Source organism: Amblyomma maculatum, chromosome 1 (assembly GCF_055883805.1).
Source record: "Amblyomma maculatum isolate TAMU_Amacu chromosome 1, ASM5588380v1, whole genome shotgun sequence".
NCBI classification, from domain to species: domain Eukaryota; kingdom Metazoa; phylum Arthropoda; class Arachnida; order Ixodida; family Ixodidae; genus Amblyomma; species Amblyomma maculatum.
In genome coordinates this window covers 410813794-410834985 of record NC_139344.1, presented here as the reverse complement: position 1 = coordinate 410834985, position 21192 = coordinate 410813794, and the positions used below count along the sequence as shown (strand labels likewise).

General features: G+C 41.4%; 2 protein-coding genes across 2 annotated transcripts in view; both read right to left on the bottom strand.

The window, feature by feature from the left end:
• Nucleotides 1-21192, bottom strand: part of LOC146208927 (uncharacterized) — a 261822-nt gene that overhangs the window by 168343 nt on the left and 72287 nt on the right. The gene's annotated exons all lie outside the window — the stretch shown is intronic.
• LOC146208928 (uncharacterized) lies at nt 3111-20060 on the bottom strand. The gene is made up of 5 exons (XM_084596512.1): nt 19900-20060; nt 13418-13557; nt 11039-11112; nt 7135-7212; nt 3111-3321 (listed from the first exon to the last, which is right to left on the bottom strand). Exons 1-5 carry the CDS (start codon nt 20005-20007, stop codon nt 3170-3172), a joined length of 552 nt encoding a protein of 183 aa, XP_084452638.1. The 5' UTR covers nt 20008-20060; the 3' UTR covers nt 3111-3169.

The following is a 21192-nucleotide window of genomic DNA, read 5'->3' as shown; positions in this document are numbered from 1 at the left end:
AGAAACCGGCGGCCGAGGAAGACACGAGACAAGGTTGAAAGCTATGCAAACGCAGACGGGAAGGGAAAGACAGAGACCGATGAATGCGTGGGCGACACTCGCAAAAACAGGTGCGACAACCGGAAGTCTGAGAACCGAGAGTCACCCGATGAGGCTTCCAAGGCGGGATGGAGTTCCCGAGCTGTTTTCTTAATTTTTCTCTGGTGTTTCCGAGTGTTGAGCTGAAGGGGGAGAGAAGAGCGCCATTTTTTATACGCCGATATCTCCAGTGTTGATGAAGCTAGCTGAAAAATTCTTGCGATTAATTGCCTTGTGAGGGAGTACCGATATCTTCGGTGTTAATGAAGCTAGCTGAAAAATTCTTGCGATTAATTGCCTTGTGAGGGAGTACCGATATCTTCGGTGTTAATGAAGCTAGCTGAAAAATTCTTGCGATTAATTGACTTGTGAGGGAGTACCGATATCTTCGGTGTTAATGAAGCTAGCTGAAAAATTCTTGCGATTAATTGCCTTGTGAGGGAGTACCGATATCTTCGGTGTTAATGAAGCTAGCTGAAAAATTCTTGCGATTAATTGCCTTGTGAGGGAGTACCGATATCTTCGGTGTTAATGAAGCTAGTTGAAAAATTCTTGCGATTAATTGCCTTGTGAGGGAGTACCGATATCTTCGGTGTTAATGAAGCTAGCTGAAAAATTCTTGCGATTGATTGCCTTGTGAGGGAGTACCGATATCTTCGGTGTTAATGAAGCTAGCTGAAAAATTCTTGCGATTAATTGCCTTGTGAGGGAGTACCGATATCTTCGGTGTTAATCAAGCTAGCTGAAAAATTCTTGCGATTAATTGACTTGTGAGGGAGTACCGATATCTTCGGTGTTAATGAAGCTAGCTGAAAAATTCTTGCGATTAATTGCCTTGTGAGGAAGTACCGATATCTTCGGTGTTAATGAAGCTAGCTGAAAAATTCTTGCGATTAATTGCCTTGTGAGGGAGTACCGATATCTTCGGTGTTAATGAAGCTAGCTGAATAATTCTTGCGATTAATTGCCTTGTGAGGGAGTACCGATATCTTCGGTGTTAATGAAGCTAGCTGAAAAATTCTTGCGATTAATTGCCTTGTGAGGGAGTACCGATATCTTCGGTGTTAATGAAGCTAGCTGAAAAATTCTTGCGATTAATTGCCTTGTGAGGGAGTACCGATATCTTCGGTGTTAATGAAGCTAGCTGAAAAATTCTTGCGATTAATTGCCTTGTGAGGGAGTACCGATATCTTCGGTGTTAATGAAGCTAGCTGAAAAATTCTTGCGATTAATTGACTTGTGAGGGAGTACCGATATCTTCGGTGTTAATGAAGCTAGCTGAAAAATTCTTGCGATTAATTGCCTTGTGAGGAAGTACCGATATCTTCGGTGTTAATGAAGCTAGCTGAAAAATTCTTGCGATTAATTGCCTTGTGAGGGAGTACCGATATCTTCGGTGTTAATGAAGCTAGCTGAAAAATTCTTGCGATTAATTGCCTTGTGAGGGAGTACCGATATCTTCGGTGTTAACTAAGCTAGCTGAAAAATTCTTGCGATTAATTGCCTTGTGAGGGAGTACCGATATCTTCGGTGTTAATGAAGCTAGCTGAAAAATTCTTGCGATTAATTGTCTTGTGAGGGAGTACCGATATCTTCGGTGTTAATGAAGCTAGCTGAAAAATTCTTGCGATTAATTGCCTTGTGAGGGAGTACCGATATCTTCGGTGTTAATGAAGCTAGCTGAAAAATTCTTGCGATTAATTGCCTTGTGAGGGAGTACCGATATCTTCGGTGTTAATGAAGCTAGCTGAAAAATTCTTGCGATTAATTGACTTGTGAGGGAGTACCGATATCTTCGGTGTTAATGAAGCTAGCTGAAAAATTCTTGCGATTAATTGCCTTGTGAGGGAGTACCGATATCTTCGGTGTTAATGAAGCTAGCTGAAAAATTCTTGCGATTAATTGCCTTGTGAGGGAGTACCGATATCTTCGGTGTTAATGAAGCTAGCTGAAAAATTCTTGCGATTAATTGCCTTGTGAGGGAGTACCGATATCTTCGGTGTTAATGAAGCTAGCTGAAAAATTCTTGCGATTAATTGTCTTGTGAGGGAGTACCGATATCTTCGGTGTTAATGAAGCTAGCTGAAAAATTCTTGCGATTAATTGCCTTGTGAGGGAGTACCGATATCTTCGGTGTTAATGAAGCTAGCTGAAAAATTCTTGCGATTAATTGCCTTGTGAGGGAGTACCGATATCTTCGGTGTTAATGAAGCTAGCTGAAAAATTCTTGCGATTAATTGCCTTGTGAGGGAGTACCGATATCTTCGGTGTTAATGAAGCTAGCTGAAAAATTCTTGCGATTAATTGCCTTGTGAGGGAGTACCGATATCTTCGGTGTTAATGAAGCTAGCTGAAAAATTCTTGCGATTAATTGACTTGTGAGGGAGTACCGATATCTTCGGTGTTAATGAAGCTAGCTGAAAAATTCTTGCGATTAATTGCCTTGTGAGGGAGTACCGATATCTTCGGTGTTAATGAAGCTAGCTGAAAAATTCTTGCGATTAATTGCCTTGTGAGGGAGTACCGATATCTTCGGTGTTAATGAAGCTAGCTGAAAAATTCTTGCGATTAATTGACTTGTGAGGGAGTACCGATATCTTCGGTGTTAATGAAGCTAGCTGAAAAATTCTTGCGATTAATTGCCTTGTGAGGGAGTACCGATATCTTCGGTGTTAATGAAGCTAGCTGAAAAATTCTTGCGATTAATTGACTTGTAAGGGAGTACCTATCTCTCGACCGATTTGCTTTACCTCATTTTAGGCACTTCATAACCTCTTTAATAAGGCTACTTCAAGCTGCACGCGGGAGGGGAGGTAATTTAGAGGTTATGCCGTGTAAAAGAGACCAGTAGAGATCATCGTGTTAATGATGCTTCTCTCTTTTGTTTTGTCAGCTCGCCTTGCGTAGTGGGGCTCTGGTGTTTATGGGCAGTCCTCTATATGGCTTCACAATGCCTGATTTTGAAAAGCTGGCGTTCCTGAGTAGGCAGTTACAAAAAAAAACAAAAAACAAAAGAGCCGACAAAACCATTGTGGCGTGCACCACAGATATTTTATTCGGGAAAGTTCTTAGTCCGTGCAATCAGTCGAGTCTATGCCCGCATGCTCGCCGTATATGTTTCGCAGGCGCTGTCGGAGATTTGGTGTTTCTCTTGGCAAAATTCGTCATATACTTTTTCACATTCTCTTCGTTGATCATCGGCAAGCTTTGCGTTTCCCACGTACAGATGGCATTCGGTGCGGCCTGTTAAGGAACAAAGAATAGAAAGAAGGCGGAAAGGAAGCAAGGAAGGCAGGAAGGGAGAAGGAACGAAGAAAAAATACTGGTTGTTTAATTTGCAACGCTAGTACCTACTTAAGGGGCCAATTTTTCTTAGTGCGCTTGAACAAGCAACACAGCGGCCATTGAAGTTTTATAATACCAGGTTTGTATATTCAGCAGTAACAAGGAACAATTTCAGTGTAGTGCATTTAACAAGGTTCACGGAAGAGCATTTCGTTTAAATATTTCTTAAATAAGGGCTCATTTATACGAGCATATGGAAAATAATACCCCTCTTGTTTTTCGCGAACACTGTGCATTCAAAATTTATGAAATAGATCAAAACTACAGCCGCACACCTGCCGCACCTCCAAACTTGTATGAGCCTGGGTCACCAGTGAAAACTGATGTCCATGCCTTTTTTTACGATTTCGATTTCTCCTGCAGGATTGTGCCCACGGCATGACTGACACGCTGGTGGTTTTTGAAATCTGTATGCGCGAAAGCAGCGAAGTTCAGTCTTTATTGACAGCCAGGCGGCAACGACAAATCTGACAAGGTTCTCAACGGAAATTATCCGTAAAGATAATTACTAAAACAAAGCCAAAAAAATATTTTCTTCCTGCGTTTTCCTGTAGGCTTCACTCAGTTTCTTGGCTGCTGCTGTGATTTAAAAATCTAGACATCTAGATTTTATTAGAGTAATGCTATTGGCTTTTACATGTCTTGAACAGTTTATCAGCTAGGTCTTCACCCATTTAAAAACATTGCTTTGTAGCTATGCCATCTAATTGTAGTCTGAATGAAGAATTAGATGAGGGAGGGATTCCTGTTATCACTAATATGTTGTCCGGATATTTAGGCCACAAAAAGGCTCCACGAGTAGGTCTCGCTAGAAGCCATGATGAAGCCATGAGATTGATATTTTTGATCACATACCGAAATAAGCTTTTGACTTAGGTAGTAAGCAACCTTACTCCTCACCACAAATTTAGCTTTTGTGTAGAGCTTGTAACAATATATTTTTTATACAGTGCCAATTGCTTTCTTGAGATCTATAAGTACACCGAGTGCAAGCCGTCTGTTTTACAAAATTCATAATTTCAATTCCTTATGCAAACAAGAGTTCGCTCACTATTCGTCTCAACGTGATAGCGAACGAAGAAAAATCTACCAGTTCAGACTTATGCACACGTTGGCCACTGTGCCGTTTAGGAATCACTAAAGTAGTTTGGGAACACAGACGGCCATAAAAGTTACTTGCAATTAAAAAGTCTCCATTTAGAGGCGCCTGTTTTAATAATTAGATATCTCAGATAAATCTAATGAAACATTTAAGAAGACAAAGTGTGCGAGTCCAGTGAAGCGATTCGAGGACTGCTTAAAAGAGTGTGGTCTCGCCTGCAGCATTTTGTTATTATCTTGGTCACCATTAGCTGAGCACCCGAGATATTGAACACTGGCTAATCATGATTGAGATTGGCCCAATTATAAACGTATCTTGAGCTTCGGGGTTTACTGCAACGTAATTATTTAACCGGTAAATTAATGTCTATATTTCATAGGAATAACTAGGACAGAGCGAAATAGCAATGAGTGAGTGCTTTTCTGCGCAATGTTTTCATGTCAGCAAGCCTGTGTGCTTGCATGAGCTAATATGTTAATATTGGTTTCATCTTCAAGCTTGGCTTCACGGAGACTTGATGGCCGAATAGAATTTCTTTGCGAAATGACTCGAGCGTCTTTCGTTTATGAATTTATTTCTCGCCTCCTGAGTATTTAAGGGCAATTTGAAACAGGCGCATACTATATCTGAAAGTACATGATTTTCACTTCCTTAAGGTCAGACTTGAATTTATTTCCGAACGAATGAATCACGACGTGTTATTGTTAATCACGATAATAATAAAACAAATCAGTCTTTTAATATATTTTGATTAGTCGTATGCTTCATCGCTGAAATCATAAAATATAGATTTTTCATTGCAAAGCCGCGAAAGCACACCGATGCGGTCTGTTATGATCAATTGTGTGACTGTACTCTAAGATGCAATAAAAAGATGGCAATTACATAAAATAAGCAATCGTCTTTTCATGTCATGTGTCGTTTTTAGAGTACAATAATACATTGAAAAATTGAAGCCTTGCAATATTTTATGGCGAGTTCAATGCATAAAATGTCTGAGTGAGCATCATAATTCATAATATTGGAAGCGAAAAATACACTTTGAATGCTCTTCACGTCCTATTGCAAATGGTACACATAGACAAAATAGCGCCACTTAAATGAAATAGAAACGCTTTTAACGGTCTCTTAGAAACCTTCTACGTATTTCCCGTCGATATACAGCACGCAGGTATTACTTTTTGGCATTGTCTACTGCAGGAAAGTCAAAGCAGCGTGCTATAAAAGCATACTCTAGACATTCAGCATTTAAAATTCTAATGCCGATTTAGAAATATGGAATGTTCCCTTTCAGTGTTGAAGACCTTCAATTTCACTACATAATGTACCCTAAAGCTAAGAAGCAAACAGTTGATTAGTTAATTATACTTCCCTGTTTATTGAATATTGTTACGCAAATGATGTCCGTCAATAAGGAAGCGAACTTGATAATACCTTACAGCGCATCTATCACGGCTTTTAAAAGAAACTTTTGTGTTTCTTTGTGAAGGCCTTGGCGAAAAACGTTATGTCAGAGGCACCGTGTCAGCAATCAGTCGTCTTTGGCTCTGCTCGCGCACACGACTCACTTTGTCTTCTTCCATAGCGCTCATCCCCTTTGCGGCCCGTTGCAATGTGACATTTCACGGTCATGAAATGCTTTATTGCTTCTTCGTCGCTTTGCTCAACGTTTGCGAAGGAGAAATATATATTAAAGCACCAGTAAATGTTTCAAATATGTTTTCTAAGGAACCGCCGCGTTCTAGTCTACGTCACCATGGTACAAATATTATGTCAGGTGCAATGTCCTCCTAATTGATATTGGCAACGGATGCCCAGACGCGCAGCTACATCCGTGATTACTCTAGCTGTGAGTGTTACAACATTTGCCTCTGCACAGACGTGGACCACGATTCTTAATTACTTTTCATTCGGGCTGTCCCATATCGTGCAAGTACAAAGACCTGGGATAATCAAAAATGACTGTGTCCTAGATCTAAAAAAAAAAAAAAAAACAGCGCGTTTTCTAAAACTGAGTGTCTAAATTCAACTACGTTGCAAAATGGCTACTTTTACATAGGTGGGTGGCAGTATTGTCTTCTCCAACAAAAATGTTTCTTTTGTCGCTTTTCATCAAGTTTTTTATACCGTCAGAACTCATATTCTCTCTTCCAGATAAAACTGCTACTGCATATCGTCATGCTTCGCTGTTCACACTTTTACACTAGAAGCAACTGAGATAATGCGGTTTGCTTCTTTTGTTAACCAGTATTTTGTTAAAGCTCATAGGCCAAATTTAACACTTATAGGACTGCAGAAATATTTATAGGTCATCTGTGTTGTTTTTTCTGAATTTCAAGTTTGAAAATGCAATGGCTGCTGGTTGCTGTTTTTGGTTTTTAACGTATAGGATCATAACATACATAGCAGAGTGATCGACGTGGTATTGCATTTAAGAGCGTAATAGCTCAATTAAAAAAAAAAAAGACCATATATAGAAGAGACACAAGCGCTGTAAATGTCGTTTGTACCTGGTATTTTGCTACAGTGCGCTCTTAAATCATATCGATATTTCAAGTTATGTGCCGTAATTGTGAATGAAGTGCAAATAATATCGCAATGCCGCTCACCGTTTCCTTCATAGGTCATAAGGGCACACTCTTCATTGACATTGACGTGTCGAAAATAATATTTGGTCCCCGGTTGTCCTGGAAACGTCATACGTAGAAAGCACATGTGTGAGCTGCATAGATGGTGAAACCGCTCAAGAGCATAAAACATCTGGCAAGAAAAGTGAGAAGAAACGATTGTCTTGCAATCAGCTTTAGATAGTGTGTCTAAATATGCTTCTTCAATTGGTCTTTAACGTTTTGCCAGCAAAACTACGTTAATATCAGTCGCCAACAGCTGGGGCGCCATAAACTAGCTGTAACGCCTATTCGTCTACATCTGTCCGAAACGCCACTTAAGGGAAGTTCAACAGCAAAAATATTGGGTTTAATGTTTCATGAGTCAGGAACTGGAACTTCATGGCTGTCTCGCGCTAAAAAGCAGGCGTTACAGACTCTGGGTCTGCTCAGATGCATTGCTCCAAAAACGGGCGGCGCCCACTCAGATGTTGCACGACAGTACGACAGTTGGTGCGGACAGCTGTGCAACCGCACCTTGGTTATCAAGCCCAATTTCAGCATTAGAGAAGGGCACAATGGGATCACCTTGAAGCTCAAATCAAGAGGCAATGAAGGTCATTACCTGCTTTCCTCGAATCCCACCAATCGTGACGCTCCAAGAAAGCGCGCTGCTAAACACAATAGATGAACTGGTGCAGCAACGAAGCGATGCACGAAGGCTTAAGGCCACTCTCTCTCACGCAACGTGCGCTCTAGTCACATTTAATTCTGCTACCGCCACTGCCAGTTCTTCCTCTTGGGCGTTTTGTACACCTGAGTGATAACAAGCCAACTGATTTACGACGACCATCAATACAGGAATCGGCGTCGTCACTTCGCGACCGAATTATGGAACATGACGTCCGCTTGCCACAATGTTCCATCATAATTTACGGCGACGCAAGCACCAAAGCCTGCGAAGTGACAACTGCAGTTTCTGCCCTAGCAAGTGTTCACTGAACAAGACATCAACGTTTTAATAACCGGAACCTCCATCTTCTTTTTGTGCTGAACTGCTTGCAGGACAAAAAGCGCTTCACTCCGTGGCCGCCATTTTCATGTTTCCCACGGCCCGTATTGTCATACGCACTGATTCCCTCCAGGTGATAAAGCTACTCAGACGCGTCATCAGCAGCGCAGAAATCTGCCAAAACATACAGTCTAGCGGCACGCATACAGCAGGAAATTGGTACTGAATGAACTCAGTGTGACCTTTTCAGTGCTTAAAGCAATGCAGATGCTGCAACCCGCCTTTCCACCTCAACGTCATCATCGTCAATCCTCCTAAATAATATAATACTGCCCTAATTTTAACAAGATAGGAGCACCACCGATGCTGTACACGTGCTCTCATACCTCCATGTACGGTAAGCCTCCCTCGCGGTCTAACCCGTGCAGAGGAGGTGGCGCTTCGGAGGATTCGAGTTGGGATGGCTCTAACACTTGCAGTGATTCGAAAGTGACCTATATTTAGAGATTTGTATCCCCACCCTGGATGCACCGTCTTTAAGTCCAGAAATACAGAAACGGTATCCATTGCCTGCTGTTGAAATTTCCAGCGCTGAAGCCGACGCGGATACCGCACCTGGTGGCAGCTGACCTCTCGCCCCATAATCAGTCGTCATATGCCGCTTGGACGCAGGGACCTCATCATCGTTCACTCCCCGAGTTCATTACATCAGCCATGTAATCTTTTTAAATTTATTTCACCTCTCTTTTCAACCTTCATAACATTCTTTTATGTGCTAAGGCAATGCACATAGCAAAACATACAGGCAACATAAACACCCCTTTCAATGGTATAGCGTGAGAGCGTAATGGCTCCTTTCTGTGGCACCTATTGCGGAACCTCATTTGCAACGTTAAATTTGCTACAATAATCTAATAATTGTACCTCTACTCATTTATACATATTCATTAACATAAAGCCGTAAGCTACCTCATTATGGAAACTGCCACTCGGCATATATGTAAAGCTCCACTATAAGCAAACTCACACAAACGTGAGTGCATTGATATGGGGGAGAGCATTTTACTGAGAATATGATAGTCCAGATTGATTCCTTTCCCGTATTCTCATCTTAAAAGAGGAGCCCTAGGTGGACTCTCCTGCATTTCTGTACTGGGGCATGTCACGGGGAATTGTGACGTCACTCAATCCGCCTACGAACCAATGGGCGCCTACGAACCACTAGCCGAGTACGTCACCAGTGGTCTAGTGTGTGCCGGAGGCATGTCTGTGATTTTCACTCACAGCTAGCGCTTTCAGTGCAGACAAAAACGCCAGCGGTGGATATTTCTGCCCAACAAGGCCTTTGTCATGGTCATGCTAAAATATCTTGAGGCTAAAGGCTTACTGCGTCTTGGCAGGATTGTTTCAGCAATGCATCTGAGCTGTACCTCTCTTCTGTTTCCGGTGGTGCGGATCACGTATAGTTGAGGTTCTGGCATATGGTTTGCAAAATTTACGGCTTAAACCTTTTTTACCGGCTTGTCGCCTGCCAATAAGGGCGTTTTCGCTTGTTCAGTAACAAAACTCGTCATTTTAAATTTACTTATTCTTTTGATTTCTCTAAACATTGAAGAGTAATAATTCTGTTTCCTTAACAATTGTTTCCTCTTCGACTGCCTCGGTCACCCGTAATGCGTTGGAATTGCTCGCCTTAGTTGTTTACGTCGGAAATGTCGTCAAGAAATCAGATCTTACTGAAAATAATATTGCAGCGATGCTGAAACTGCTACTGCGTTTTTCATCTGTAAGAGAGAGAATTCTTCAAGGATAATTTCAAGATTCATTTCATATCAAGAAAAACTACTCCTGCTCTTCAATTGCACTACTTAGGCAACGTGGACCCAAGTCTTCACGATGGTCGAATACGGCATATGCGGTTCGCTGTACTGTGCTGACGTTGATTTCCTGATATTGAGTCCATGGTCTGTTGCCCATCCGATGGCAGGCCTTGCCCCCTAGCTGCTTGCTCGTCCGCTCAAGTCAGATTGGAAAGCGAAAGCGAAAACAGAGCACAATTTACATGCAATAAAACACTACGCAACCTACCCACACTCTACGTTCCATCTATCTTCACCTATCAAGAGACATAAGCAATGGAGAGCCCTGCTTAGATAAAAAAGAAGACTCTAGCTTTACACTAAATACTTTGTTTACATGGCGTATAATTTCGACAAGTGAAATCATCTAGAATGCGAGTAGAACCACGATAGGTATGTTACCAGATGCTGCGGTGATTTAATTTGAGTTTCACAAAAGTTTGAGGCCCACTCCCAGAGACCTATTAGGGCGTTACTTTAGAAACTACGAAGTACAGGTACCGGTCGCAGTCGAATGAAATTTTGAGTAATCGTGCTCAGTGGCACCAGATGTCTGGAGCAGCACGCGGCACATATACGCAGCTGAAAACAATTGTAGCCACTCTTACATTGTGAATAGTGGTGACAGAGAGGATAAAAACTCCATGCGTATGAAAAGCTGATGGTGGTAGCTTTTTCATGTACTTCTGCCAATATTCAATGGGGTTTTCACGGCAACAAATCAGACTTTCTGTCATTTTACAAGACTCCATTTTCTGGACCGGAAGCTGCCGTAAATATTCATATTTCATTTAAGTTAGCCAAATAATCCCAATTTAAGTGATCTTGACGGACATGAGCAATTCTATTGAATTTTAATATGGATTTAATATGGTTAGTTATCCATAATGACGGCGCTTACTTCACCAGGTCTTAGTAGCACTTATAACGCTATTGAAGGCGCGGAAGAATAGCAGGTAGAAATGGGCGTATTGGGGCTTGAGTATTCAAAGGGCAATCATAAGAGCATAAAAATATTAAAATAATACATTCATACCTTCCTGTGCGCTGACATCCATTGTTCCCGTGCCATTTTCGTCTTGAAGGCTTGCATGCGATTGTCTTTCGTGTCTGAAAAGTAAAACATGAAACAAGAAATAATTTAATAAAAAGTTTGCAGAATTCATGACAGTTGATAACAAATCATAAGCAATTTTAACGTGTTCCCTCGATAAAATGGCATCTGTATTAAGATTAGAGCTATCTGTCTCCAGGTACATCAAGTACGCCCGAATAGTGCAAAAACGTGAGAGTATTTGTATTCGCGTCAGCTTCGTAATAAAGCAAAGATATGAACATATTTGTCCCGAGGTTGGCGGCTTGTTAATATCTATGTCGATTTCATATGAGAGAGTGTTTCGTTAAATGTGGTGTGCTATGCGATATTTACATTACAAAAACTAATATACGTAACTTGAAACATACAATGAAAGCTTTAAAATATCAAATTTATTCTCAGGCATTCGAGAGGTACTATTCATGGTCTGCTTTATGAGTCCGTACTCCTCCCAAACCTACCCTAAATGACCGCTGGCTGAATAAAATTTTTTAGCATGTAAAAACTGCGTAATTCATTTCATTTTATTACCTTAAAGACTCCTCGCGCGGTATTACATGAAGGGTGGGATGAGCAGAAAAGTTACAAGACAGCGCAATATGTAATGCAATGCAATAGGTAATGCAACATATCTGGCTGTACGAGTTCGTTATAGCTTTTCCACAACCTGAGTTGACTTGCTGCCAAGACTGCCGCTTACATAGAGGTATTGAGCCCCACATTAAATAAATATATTTTGCCACATAAAATTGCTCTCACAAAACATTAAAACAATATTATAATACATTTATGCGTGAGAGGAATGGCAGAATATCGATTTGCTGCTTTTTTTGTTTCATACAGGGGGAATGTATGCAAAATAGGAAATCTACTACTGTTTAAAAGTAAGGAAAAACTGGCGTAACAACATACTAAGATTCAAAAACAGCATGCGAACGTTGATTGTCATGCTTATTAAAATGAAACCAATGCGGTCAGAAGCCGGATCCCCGATTTGTGCGATCTGAAACGGACTACATCTGTATTGGTAGTTTAAATAGTTATGATCTGTATTTCACATTCATTTCATTACTGAAAGCAAGGACGTAATGCACTAAGTCAGATATAAATTTGTTAGGTACTGAAGATCTCCCACGAATATCTGAGTGGAGGTGCGGAAAGTAGCTTTTCTTTTATTGCCAGTCACAATTTGCAAAAATGGAAAATTCTGCAATCCATCCGCTTTAAATGCACAACTAAGAAAACACACTAGCCTTGAATTATTCATTTTACCACGACGTAGTAAAAATGGAGATGAAGTCCGAAGAATTGTTTCAGTGTCAAACCTTCATTTTAATTTTGCTGTGACCGTCCTGAAAATTGTCGTTCTTGTAACGTATGTCGTTAAGAACTTTGTGGTTTGTTTTCTTAATAACTCATAGTCACAAAATTATTTTCAGAGCCCAAAAAGCGATGGCAGCAAGACCAAGGAGGTAAAGAGACAGCTCGGTCTGCCATGGGTCTGACGGCTGTGCTAGCAAGGCGAAAGGGGAGAAAACGTTAAGGGCTGAGCTCCGTGTACGCGAAAACACGTGCGATCGCGGACCCGACGGCGGCAAGCTTCACGCTAAGCCGTCGCGCGAAGAGGAATGCGCGTGTCGCTTGGCCCGTTTTCTCGGATCTGCTGAAGAGAAAATTTCGCCCGCCGCCAGGAAGTCTACTCGCGATGAGCCGATCAGAATCTCACTGGCCTTTTCCGGTTCTTCTCAAGAATTGCGTCGACTTGGCCATCGCTGTTTCTGCAGTACCACAGCCGTTGAAATTTTGCATTAGCTGTGTAGTATTATCAAACTTGAAAACGAAGGGAACAATGCACTTGTTAGTAGCTGAGGGCTCATCAATTTGAGCGGGCTATGCGCCAGCGCACCACGGCGGTACCGCAGTCGAGGCCGCGTACCTACCTAGTGAATTGATTTTCTGTATTCGCCTCCTCAAGCTTGCCGGCATGGCCATCGCTGCTGTACACCGCTGAGGTAGGAAAAATATTTTTCCCTGGCTCGCAAAAATTTCAGACAGAACAGACGTTAAGCAAGTGCTTATGAAGTCGCGGACTAATGCAGGCTGTGAAGGGGCTGTGAACGTCGCTGTGGCCTTGGCGTTTACTGGATTGCCTACTAAGCTATGGAACAAACGACAGTCGTCTTCGCTGCGTTGTCTCGTCGCTTCGCTCTCTTTTTCGCGCACATTGAGCTCGCCCTTAACACGCAGCGCATGCACGAGTGATGTTAGTTTTTCAAAAATTTGCTTACTGAAGAGGCTTTAGAATGAGAGGTAACTCACGTGCCACTTATGTTGACAAAACTCTGCGTAAAGTCATAGTTGCCATTTTCCAGTTTAACTCTCTTGTTGTTCACACATAGTTCCGATCGGTCGTCTGTGCTTTTGAGGACCAGCCAAATTTTGTCATCGGTGTCGAGGTACTGCAAATAATGTTTCGATCCCAATAAAGAAACTTGAATGCCTTTTAAAACCTTTACGGTCACCACATAATTATTTATCATAATACTATGCCAATCACATAATTTACTTTGAATGGGCCACAAGAATAGTAAACAGCATACCCAAAAAAAACAATTACTATGTTCGTTAGGTAAATGATTTCACTAATTTAAAGAGAATGATATAATTAACATCGTGTACATCTCAACATGACAAAGGTATAAAAGGTCGATATAATAAGTTGCTTCGTCGTGCTCGCTTTAAAAAGAAATTATTTTTTTTTATGCATACTTAATCCTGTCCATGTTGTCGTCAGAATTTCAAAAGAGCCCTGAATTTTATCACCGGTGTAGCGCAGTGAGGGTTGCAGAAAATGCTTTGCGGAGACGATTCCTGAATATCAGGGACTTTTTAAAGCACTTCTTGCCTTTCTGTGTGGTCTCCATTGGGTTAACTGTAAGGTTTTTTTCTTGTTTTTTATATTTAGAAAGCGTTTCCTTGCAAAATTCTTGCGAAACAAACACAAGGTACAAATGATTATACTCCGTAACTGAGCCTTGCATATCGTAAAATTATGTATTGTAGGATAATATTTTTGAATTGAAAAAAGTTCAAAAGAGACGAAGTCGAAACTTCAATATTCCAATTTCGGTTATTTTGAAACTCTTAAATATGTCGTCTTTGGTCAATTAGGAATCGCAGTACACAGAGCTTTTCTAGAATGAAATATTAAGCGATGATTCAGCTTGTATAAGCACATATATACGTGCAGGAGCGGAATTTAGCACAGATGCAGGAACGTTTTGATTCGTTAAGCATTGTTATTGCTATGGTACACTCTTAAACTTATTACACATAGGTTCAAGTTATAAGTGGAACTTTCAAAAAAGTTCCGTTTAATAAGTGGAAATTTTTAAAAGTTCCACTTATAAGCGGGACGTATGTGGAACCAGATTAAGAGTGTACGTATTTCATGTTTAGCTAAGTAATAGAAAGGTGTTCCTAGCTTGTTATTAGGATCAAGGAGGGTTGATCAAGTCCTTTAGGGCAACTTTATGTACAGAAGATGGAGACAATAAAGGCTATGCCATCCGAAGTGCAGCGTGAGCTGACAGATTGGGAGGTGTAAAAAAACGGCTACCGAGAAGGCACAGTGTTCTAAAGCAGTTGCCATCGAAGCAGATTTTACATTTCGGCCTGAGCTTGAAACTCATGGTGGGTGGACTGGTTGCTCAAATGAGGCTTCACGGCCCCCTAGGCGAGGCCCAAGAATGCAGGTAGTAATGCTTACACATTAAAAGTGGGATGCTTAGTTTACTTCTCTCCATCATTCCAAACACACGCAGACTTTCGACAGCCGATAGGATAGGTATGTTATTTCTAATTTATATTTGCAAAAAAAGGAAGAGTTAGAATTTACGAGGTCAGAACTTCCTCGTATGACAGAATTTGATGTCTCAAGTATTACAATGATGCTATTATGGTAAGAGTTTGTGCTGCAATCATAGTAATACAAAAATATGAAGCATGCAAACTTTACACTGCGGTTTGATGCCTTGTTTCCGTTCATTCACCGACGCACACCACAGGCGTCGCTGAAGACGCAAATCACTTTCTCAATCACAGCTTCGGTGCAAATCTCATCAGAATGATGAGGTTGTATAGGCCAGTAAAATGTTTTAGCTGCTTTAGCCAGCAAATACAAACTAGAGTCCTCTGGTTAACATGCTTAATGTGTTTAGTGCAGATTGTTTTCAGTATGTTCAGATAAGATTTGGCAGCGGTGCGCTTGGCAAGAAAAAAATAAATAAGCCTGAAATGCTAAATGTCAGCGGCAAAACTATCACGAATCCACTTGCATAGTTGACGTCTGGCAGGACACAGACGACTTCAAAATTGGTTGCAAAGGTGGTAAACGTAGGCTGCTAGTATATTCAAGAGTAAGCGGGGTGTTTTCATCAGCCAAAGAAGGTTTCTGGAGGGGAGCCGAGCCGCCGCCCTACACCCTGGCGAGTTTGAAACGAACACTCTTCGTTGAATGAGGTTAGTCTAAATTGGCACTGAAGTTTTACATGACTTTGTCAGCCATGTTTTTATAGTGTGTTATAATTCACGCACGCCATGATTAGATAGTTTCTTCATCATGAATCCGTTTTTGTTTCCAATGCTAATGCGTCTTTTCTTCTTGTCGTTAAATATGGTTCAGCGTAGCACTAATTACATAGCACTATTTACACCGTATGAAATTGTTTAAACTTTTTTCCTTTTCCCCAGGTCAGCGTCGTCTTGATTACCAATAGGCCGCTAATTATTTCATTGAAATAAATGTCATTACAATACTAATAAATGTCATTCACTTGGATTGATTATATTTTGAAATTTTCACTATGCACTGAGTGACTTCAATGCCTTCTGTTTTGGAGTACACCTTCTCAAAAACAAGAGCTACGGCAGATTAATACTATCTGACGTTCTTATGACTCGCTTAGCAGTAACCATAGAAAATCGATAGCCTTCTGTAAGCCGATAATATGGATGCCTAAAGTTTCAGCTTTCAACATTTTCTATCTTATTCACTATTCTATGTTGCATTATTCGGTGCTTCCAGTGTGCTTTAGGTAATGAAGCAGTGCTTACAGAGGGTTTTGTCATTTGTTGTACAGCATCTCTACCACCTTACAGCTAATGCTTTTACTAAAAAGTCCATCCTACCTAATGCTTGTAGGAATAATTTGATCATGTTCAAAAGCCTTGCGGGTGTTGCCTAACCAGGAAAATTTATTCATGTACAGCCGAATGACTAAAGTCCTCAATACAGATAGTGTCCTAATTGGGAAGAATGCTCGGCAGGCAAACACCGCCTCTCGACTGTTTCCACCATTCCGAAAGTACTTGGATCAGCTTGGGAAGGAAGCCAGTGGACAGAAGGGTAGATACTTAGCTTGTTGGTACATGATTGAAGGGAACAAAATGTAGCGCACCAAGACAAGGACAGAGAAAGAAGACACACACAGCGCTGTGCGTGTCTTCTTTCTTTGTCCTTATCTTGGTGCGCTACATTTTGGTCCAGTGGACAAAACATTAATTTTAAAGCAAATAGAACGGCTATCTGAAATATTTGCAATTGAATTATACTTGAAATAACCTTGAATGGTAATAACCAGTCTGTGGTTTTCGCACTCGTTATGTCTAGTAATGTGCACTAGTAACCTCCAAGTTTAACACAGCGACTGACACTTTACAGATGTAAGGCTGACACTTTACAGATGTAAGGAATTTCAAGGAAAATTAGATTTTTTGAACAGTCGGAGGAAGACGTATCTCCCCGTTAGCGTTGTCAGGAAGTTGATGTAATGTTAAGCTGTAAGGAAATGAATGGTTTGTTGTTGATAATTGTCGTTGAGACACCCACAGGTGCTCTGAGCGATCTATGCGAGGAATGACCGGTTGTGGCAGGAGCGCACGCCGCAATCGGAAAACACGCGCGTTCGCCGCCGCGGAGGAAGAGGGGGGCCAGCTGAGCGGATTACGAGGCACGACGGCGACGACGACGCGAAATGGAGGAACGGGCGCCAAAGAGCTCCTTCTCTAAAACTTTTACCATATAAAAAACTAGCGTGTCAGCTGTAGGTTACGTAGGGCTTTGATGCTAATGTCTAAATCACGGTGTTGCGTTTGTAATTATCATCATCATAATCATTTTCATAACCCACATTTTACCCACTGCAGGGCGAAGGCTTTTCCCACATTCCTTCAACTAACCCGGTTTGGTGCTAGCTGCATCCACTTGACCTAGGCGAACTTCCTAACTTCGCTGCATTGGTAGTTTTGCAAAGCTGCGGATGGTAAGGTATGAAAACCGCTGAAAAAAAGAAGTGTATGTGTGCACTTTTTTGAAGGATTAGATCGTGCCCGTGGTGCGAAACCATAGCCTGGACAGTCCATTTCATCAGCAAACCGCTGTTGAAGCTGTTGGCGTTGTCCTTCACTATATACCCCGTCTCACAACAAAAACAACAAACACAGCCTTACGAAAAATGAGCGCGAGCTGGAACAATCAAGACGTCATGTACAACGTGTTTTTTTCCCTGCCGCATTCTTGCACCATGGTTGACAGGCACGGAGGTACATCATTATGTAGTGGGCGACATTTTAATTGCACCAAGTTCCCGCTTACATTTATAGTTCTTCAACGAGCTTGTAAAGTGGAGCATAAACGATTTAACCCCTGACGCGCAGAAGGGCAACATTATGCGAACAGAATTTAGCATTCCTCTAAACGTAGGAAAAAGGTATATACCTGAAAAAAAAAAATAAGAAGGTTGGTTGATCTATGTTGAAGGAACAAAAAAAGGGGAATATATACACTTCAGCTTAGGATTAGACGCGAAGCACTTGCAGTACAGTTTTTGCATTGACGAAATTTAACAATTTTCTTATTAAAATCACTTCAGTCCACACACCGAACCACACGTTAGTGGTCTTGAACACCACAGTGCATTACACCAGGAGCCTATCTAGCACGGTTGGTTTCGGCGACCATTATTGGCCAACAAAAACGAAAAACAACAACAACAACAACAACAACAACATCAACAATCCCTTCATAATCTATGCGTTGTATTGCCGGCTGACATATAGAAGACCTCGGTTCGAATCCGAATGGTGAAAAATTTATTTAATTGAATTGCTGCTTTTGCTGAAATACCTTGATTAGAGTGACATCCAGACCAATTTATGGTTCATTTGGAGGCTGCCGCTATTCGTTATATAGCTTTATTTTGAGTGCGGGGTATCTGAAATTCCCGCACAAACTCATGCAATTGTGACGTCATAACCCTTGCAACCAGTTAGGCGTTTTTCGCACGAATAAATACTACAAGCAGTACTGACTCCACTGACGGCTTTGCAATGCACGTTTAATACTCCGTGCATGGCATGGGGTGCTAGTGGCAGGTAAAACATGGCCCCAACGGAGTAGACAGGGATTCTTATAGAGCGAACCCTAGGGACAGGAACTTTTGTAGGCGCAGCGGAGACACGGCCACAGCCAAAGACATAATCAGGCGCTATGCTTCTCCGTTGGCGGGCAGTTGCTCTGTCGCGGAAAACAAAAGCTCCGCTTGTACTATTGTTCGTCGCCGAGTTGAGGATTTGTTAAACCATTTGCTAATTGCCAGCAATAAATTAAAGCAAGAGGTCGATCATATACTCGGGAAGATACTGTTGAAAAAGTAGTCAGTTATTTACTTTCTGATAGAAACATGCAGGTGAGAGCAAGTATAGTCGATCATTTTCAATCGATTATTGTTCAAGTAATTAAACATGCACATGGAAGGCGACCAGGAGGCGCCGAAGCTTTAACGGCATGATGGCTTCTGGTTTTGCTACGTGCTGTTTTCATAAGGCTGAAATATGTCAGATTTCAGCTGATCATCATAGAATAGATACTTGCACATTACGCAGGTAAGTTGCGGCAACAAGCCACAGAAAGTACTATTTGTATTCTCTTGAAAAAAGTAAAGTCCCAGGATGGTTATGAGTTTGTAACCCGAATTTTCTTGCGTAAGATGATTGGTGATTCCAACCAAAGGCAGTATATTAATGTGGGTGCACTAACCACTAGGCTACCATAGCGTTGGCATAGTTGTAAGTGCATTCATTTCATATGTGGGCAGTTACTGAAGGTGGAGGAGATGAGTGCATACGCTGTTCTTGTGTGTAGCAGGTACTACGTTTGAATTTTCGCTGGTGGGTACCCGTCAGTAGGCTTCCAAGGTGTGATACCAGTGACGCAAAAGTAGAATATAGCTAACGGGTAAAGCTGGTGAGTGTGACGCAAAACTGTTTGCCTAAAGTTCTTTAGCAACATGTACGAGGGTAAATTAAATTTCAACGTTTGCAAATGCGCAGCTCCTCAACGTTATTTGATATTTTTGAGCGGATTCTTGCGATATAGATATATAGATGTTCATATAGGCGTTATAGGCGTTTCCACCTTGGAAGCTTCAATTAGAAAGCGTGCAATGCATTGAAGGAGGAAATGGTCCTTCGAAAGATTGATACAATTTTAGCTGTTTGCTGCAGAAATGCGAGTAACAACACCTTGAATTTAACAGGTAATGTTTAAAGAGCAAGCACGTTAGATGACTCCTCTTGCAGAAAAAAATTCTGAATTTGACTCGTCAAGCGCCAGGACATGATGGCTGCGCAGAGAGAAGGTTACATTTTTTGGCGTCAATAGGAGTTTGAAATCAAGAGTTTGGGCAATTATGTGATTGCACAGAGCTCTATACCAATGAAGGAAGAAAAGATTTTCTTACAGTGATTAGTTCAGTGAGGCCCTCAGTGTACACGCTCTTCGGGTCTTGGACGTCATCAGAGGTAGCGAGCACACTGCAAATGAGAAAAGGAAGCAGAAAACGCAGCATTTTGTTTCCTCCGCGCTGTCTCAAAACTCGTGTGGTGCGAAGTGCTGTTAGCTCACACTTTTTATATTTGGCATGAAAACGCCGGCAAAAAGCTAGATAAAGAGTTAATAGAAGACAAAAAGCAATTTAAAAATATTCACGACTGGCGGTTATAGAGAAATGGGGGAGGCGGCATGTGACGGGGTACGAAGATGTATGAAGGTGAGTGGAATTGCGTCGCGCATTGTTACTGAAGGATAAAAAGCAGAAAATATTGTCCGAAGGCGCGTTAGTCATGCTAGCAGTTAGGAGAGCAGTTGTACGCGGTGATCAATTATTAGATGTAGAGTAAGGGAACAGATGTTGTGGGAGGATTACACGGAAATAATGGCGTGCGATCAAAACAAGGAAGTGAAAACACAGTTCACATTAGAACAAAAGGGAAATTACTTAGACTTGTCGTTAGCTGCACTATGATGATATTGTAGAAAAGTTTTAAATATTCTTAGAAAGGAAAAGAGCGCAAAAATGTGGGGCACAGCAGGCCATAGAAAACAGCGCTATAATAAGGGACCTAAAAAAAGGCTTGCAAAAGTATCGCAGTTGTTAATTAAACTTTCAGTTCTTTTCGAGCTGTCTTTTGCGTCATCGTCAGTATGCATATCAGTTTTAACGCAGTTTGGACTGCATTTGCAAGTAGTAGTTGCCTTTGGGGAAGGTTGGGACTACCAAGTCTGTCCGGCAAAAGAACCGATGGATTAGTGTTACGGAACATTTCTTTGGCGGCGACAATGTTACAGTTGGAAAGAGCGCACATTTTGATTTAAGTAGCTTTCCCAATAAACAAAATCTGCTCGCCTCGAATACCTTGGATGACCGGCATAATACTTTTGGGCGCATTAGGCATTATATTTACAAAGAGGATACCTACTGCCTGAGTTGTTCAGACTCAGCAGGTCGAACTAATTGCACAGCGTTTTGTAACAAATTATTGTCGTAAGCAATAATAATTTAGATAAAAGTAAAGAATCCAAAGCAAGTAACCAATAAACATGACTTGAAGTGATGGTGGCGCATACAGCTGGCAATGCGAAGGCATGCTATTCATGAAGTCGTGTTTGACATACCTAATTCAATCTACGCCGCTCTATTGACAGGACATTTTCATACGACTTACTAATTTCGCCATTAGAAAGTCTTGCCATG

What these genes read in the sequence shown, in the direction of transcription:
- LOC146208928 (XM_084596512.1), bottom strand. Translation starts at nt 20,007, where the DNA reads ATGCTGCGTTTTCTGCTTCCTTTTCTCATTTGCAGTGTGCTCGCTACC. An exon ending in GGATGTCAGCGCACAGGAAG is followed by an intron (nt 7,213 to 11,038) that starts GTATGAATGTAT and finishes TGACGTTTCCAG; the next exon opens with GACAACCGGGGACCAAATAT. An exon ending in TATGACCTATGAAGGAAACG is followed by an intron (nt 3,322 to 7,134) that starts GTGAGCGGCATT and finishes GTTCCTTAACAG; the next exon opens with GCCGCACCGAATGCCATCTG.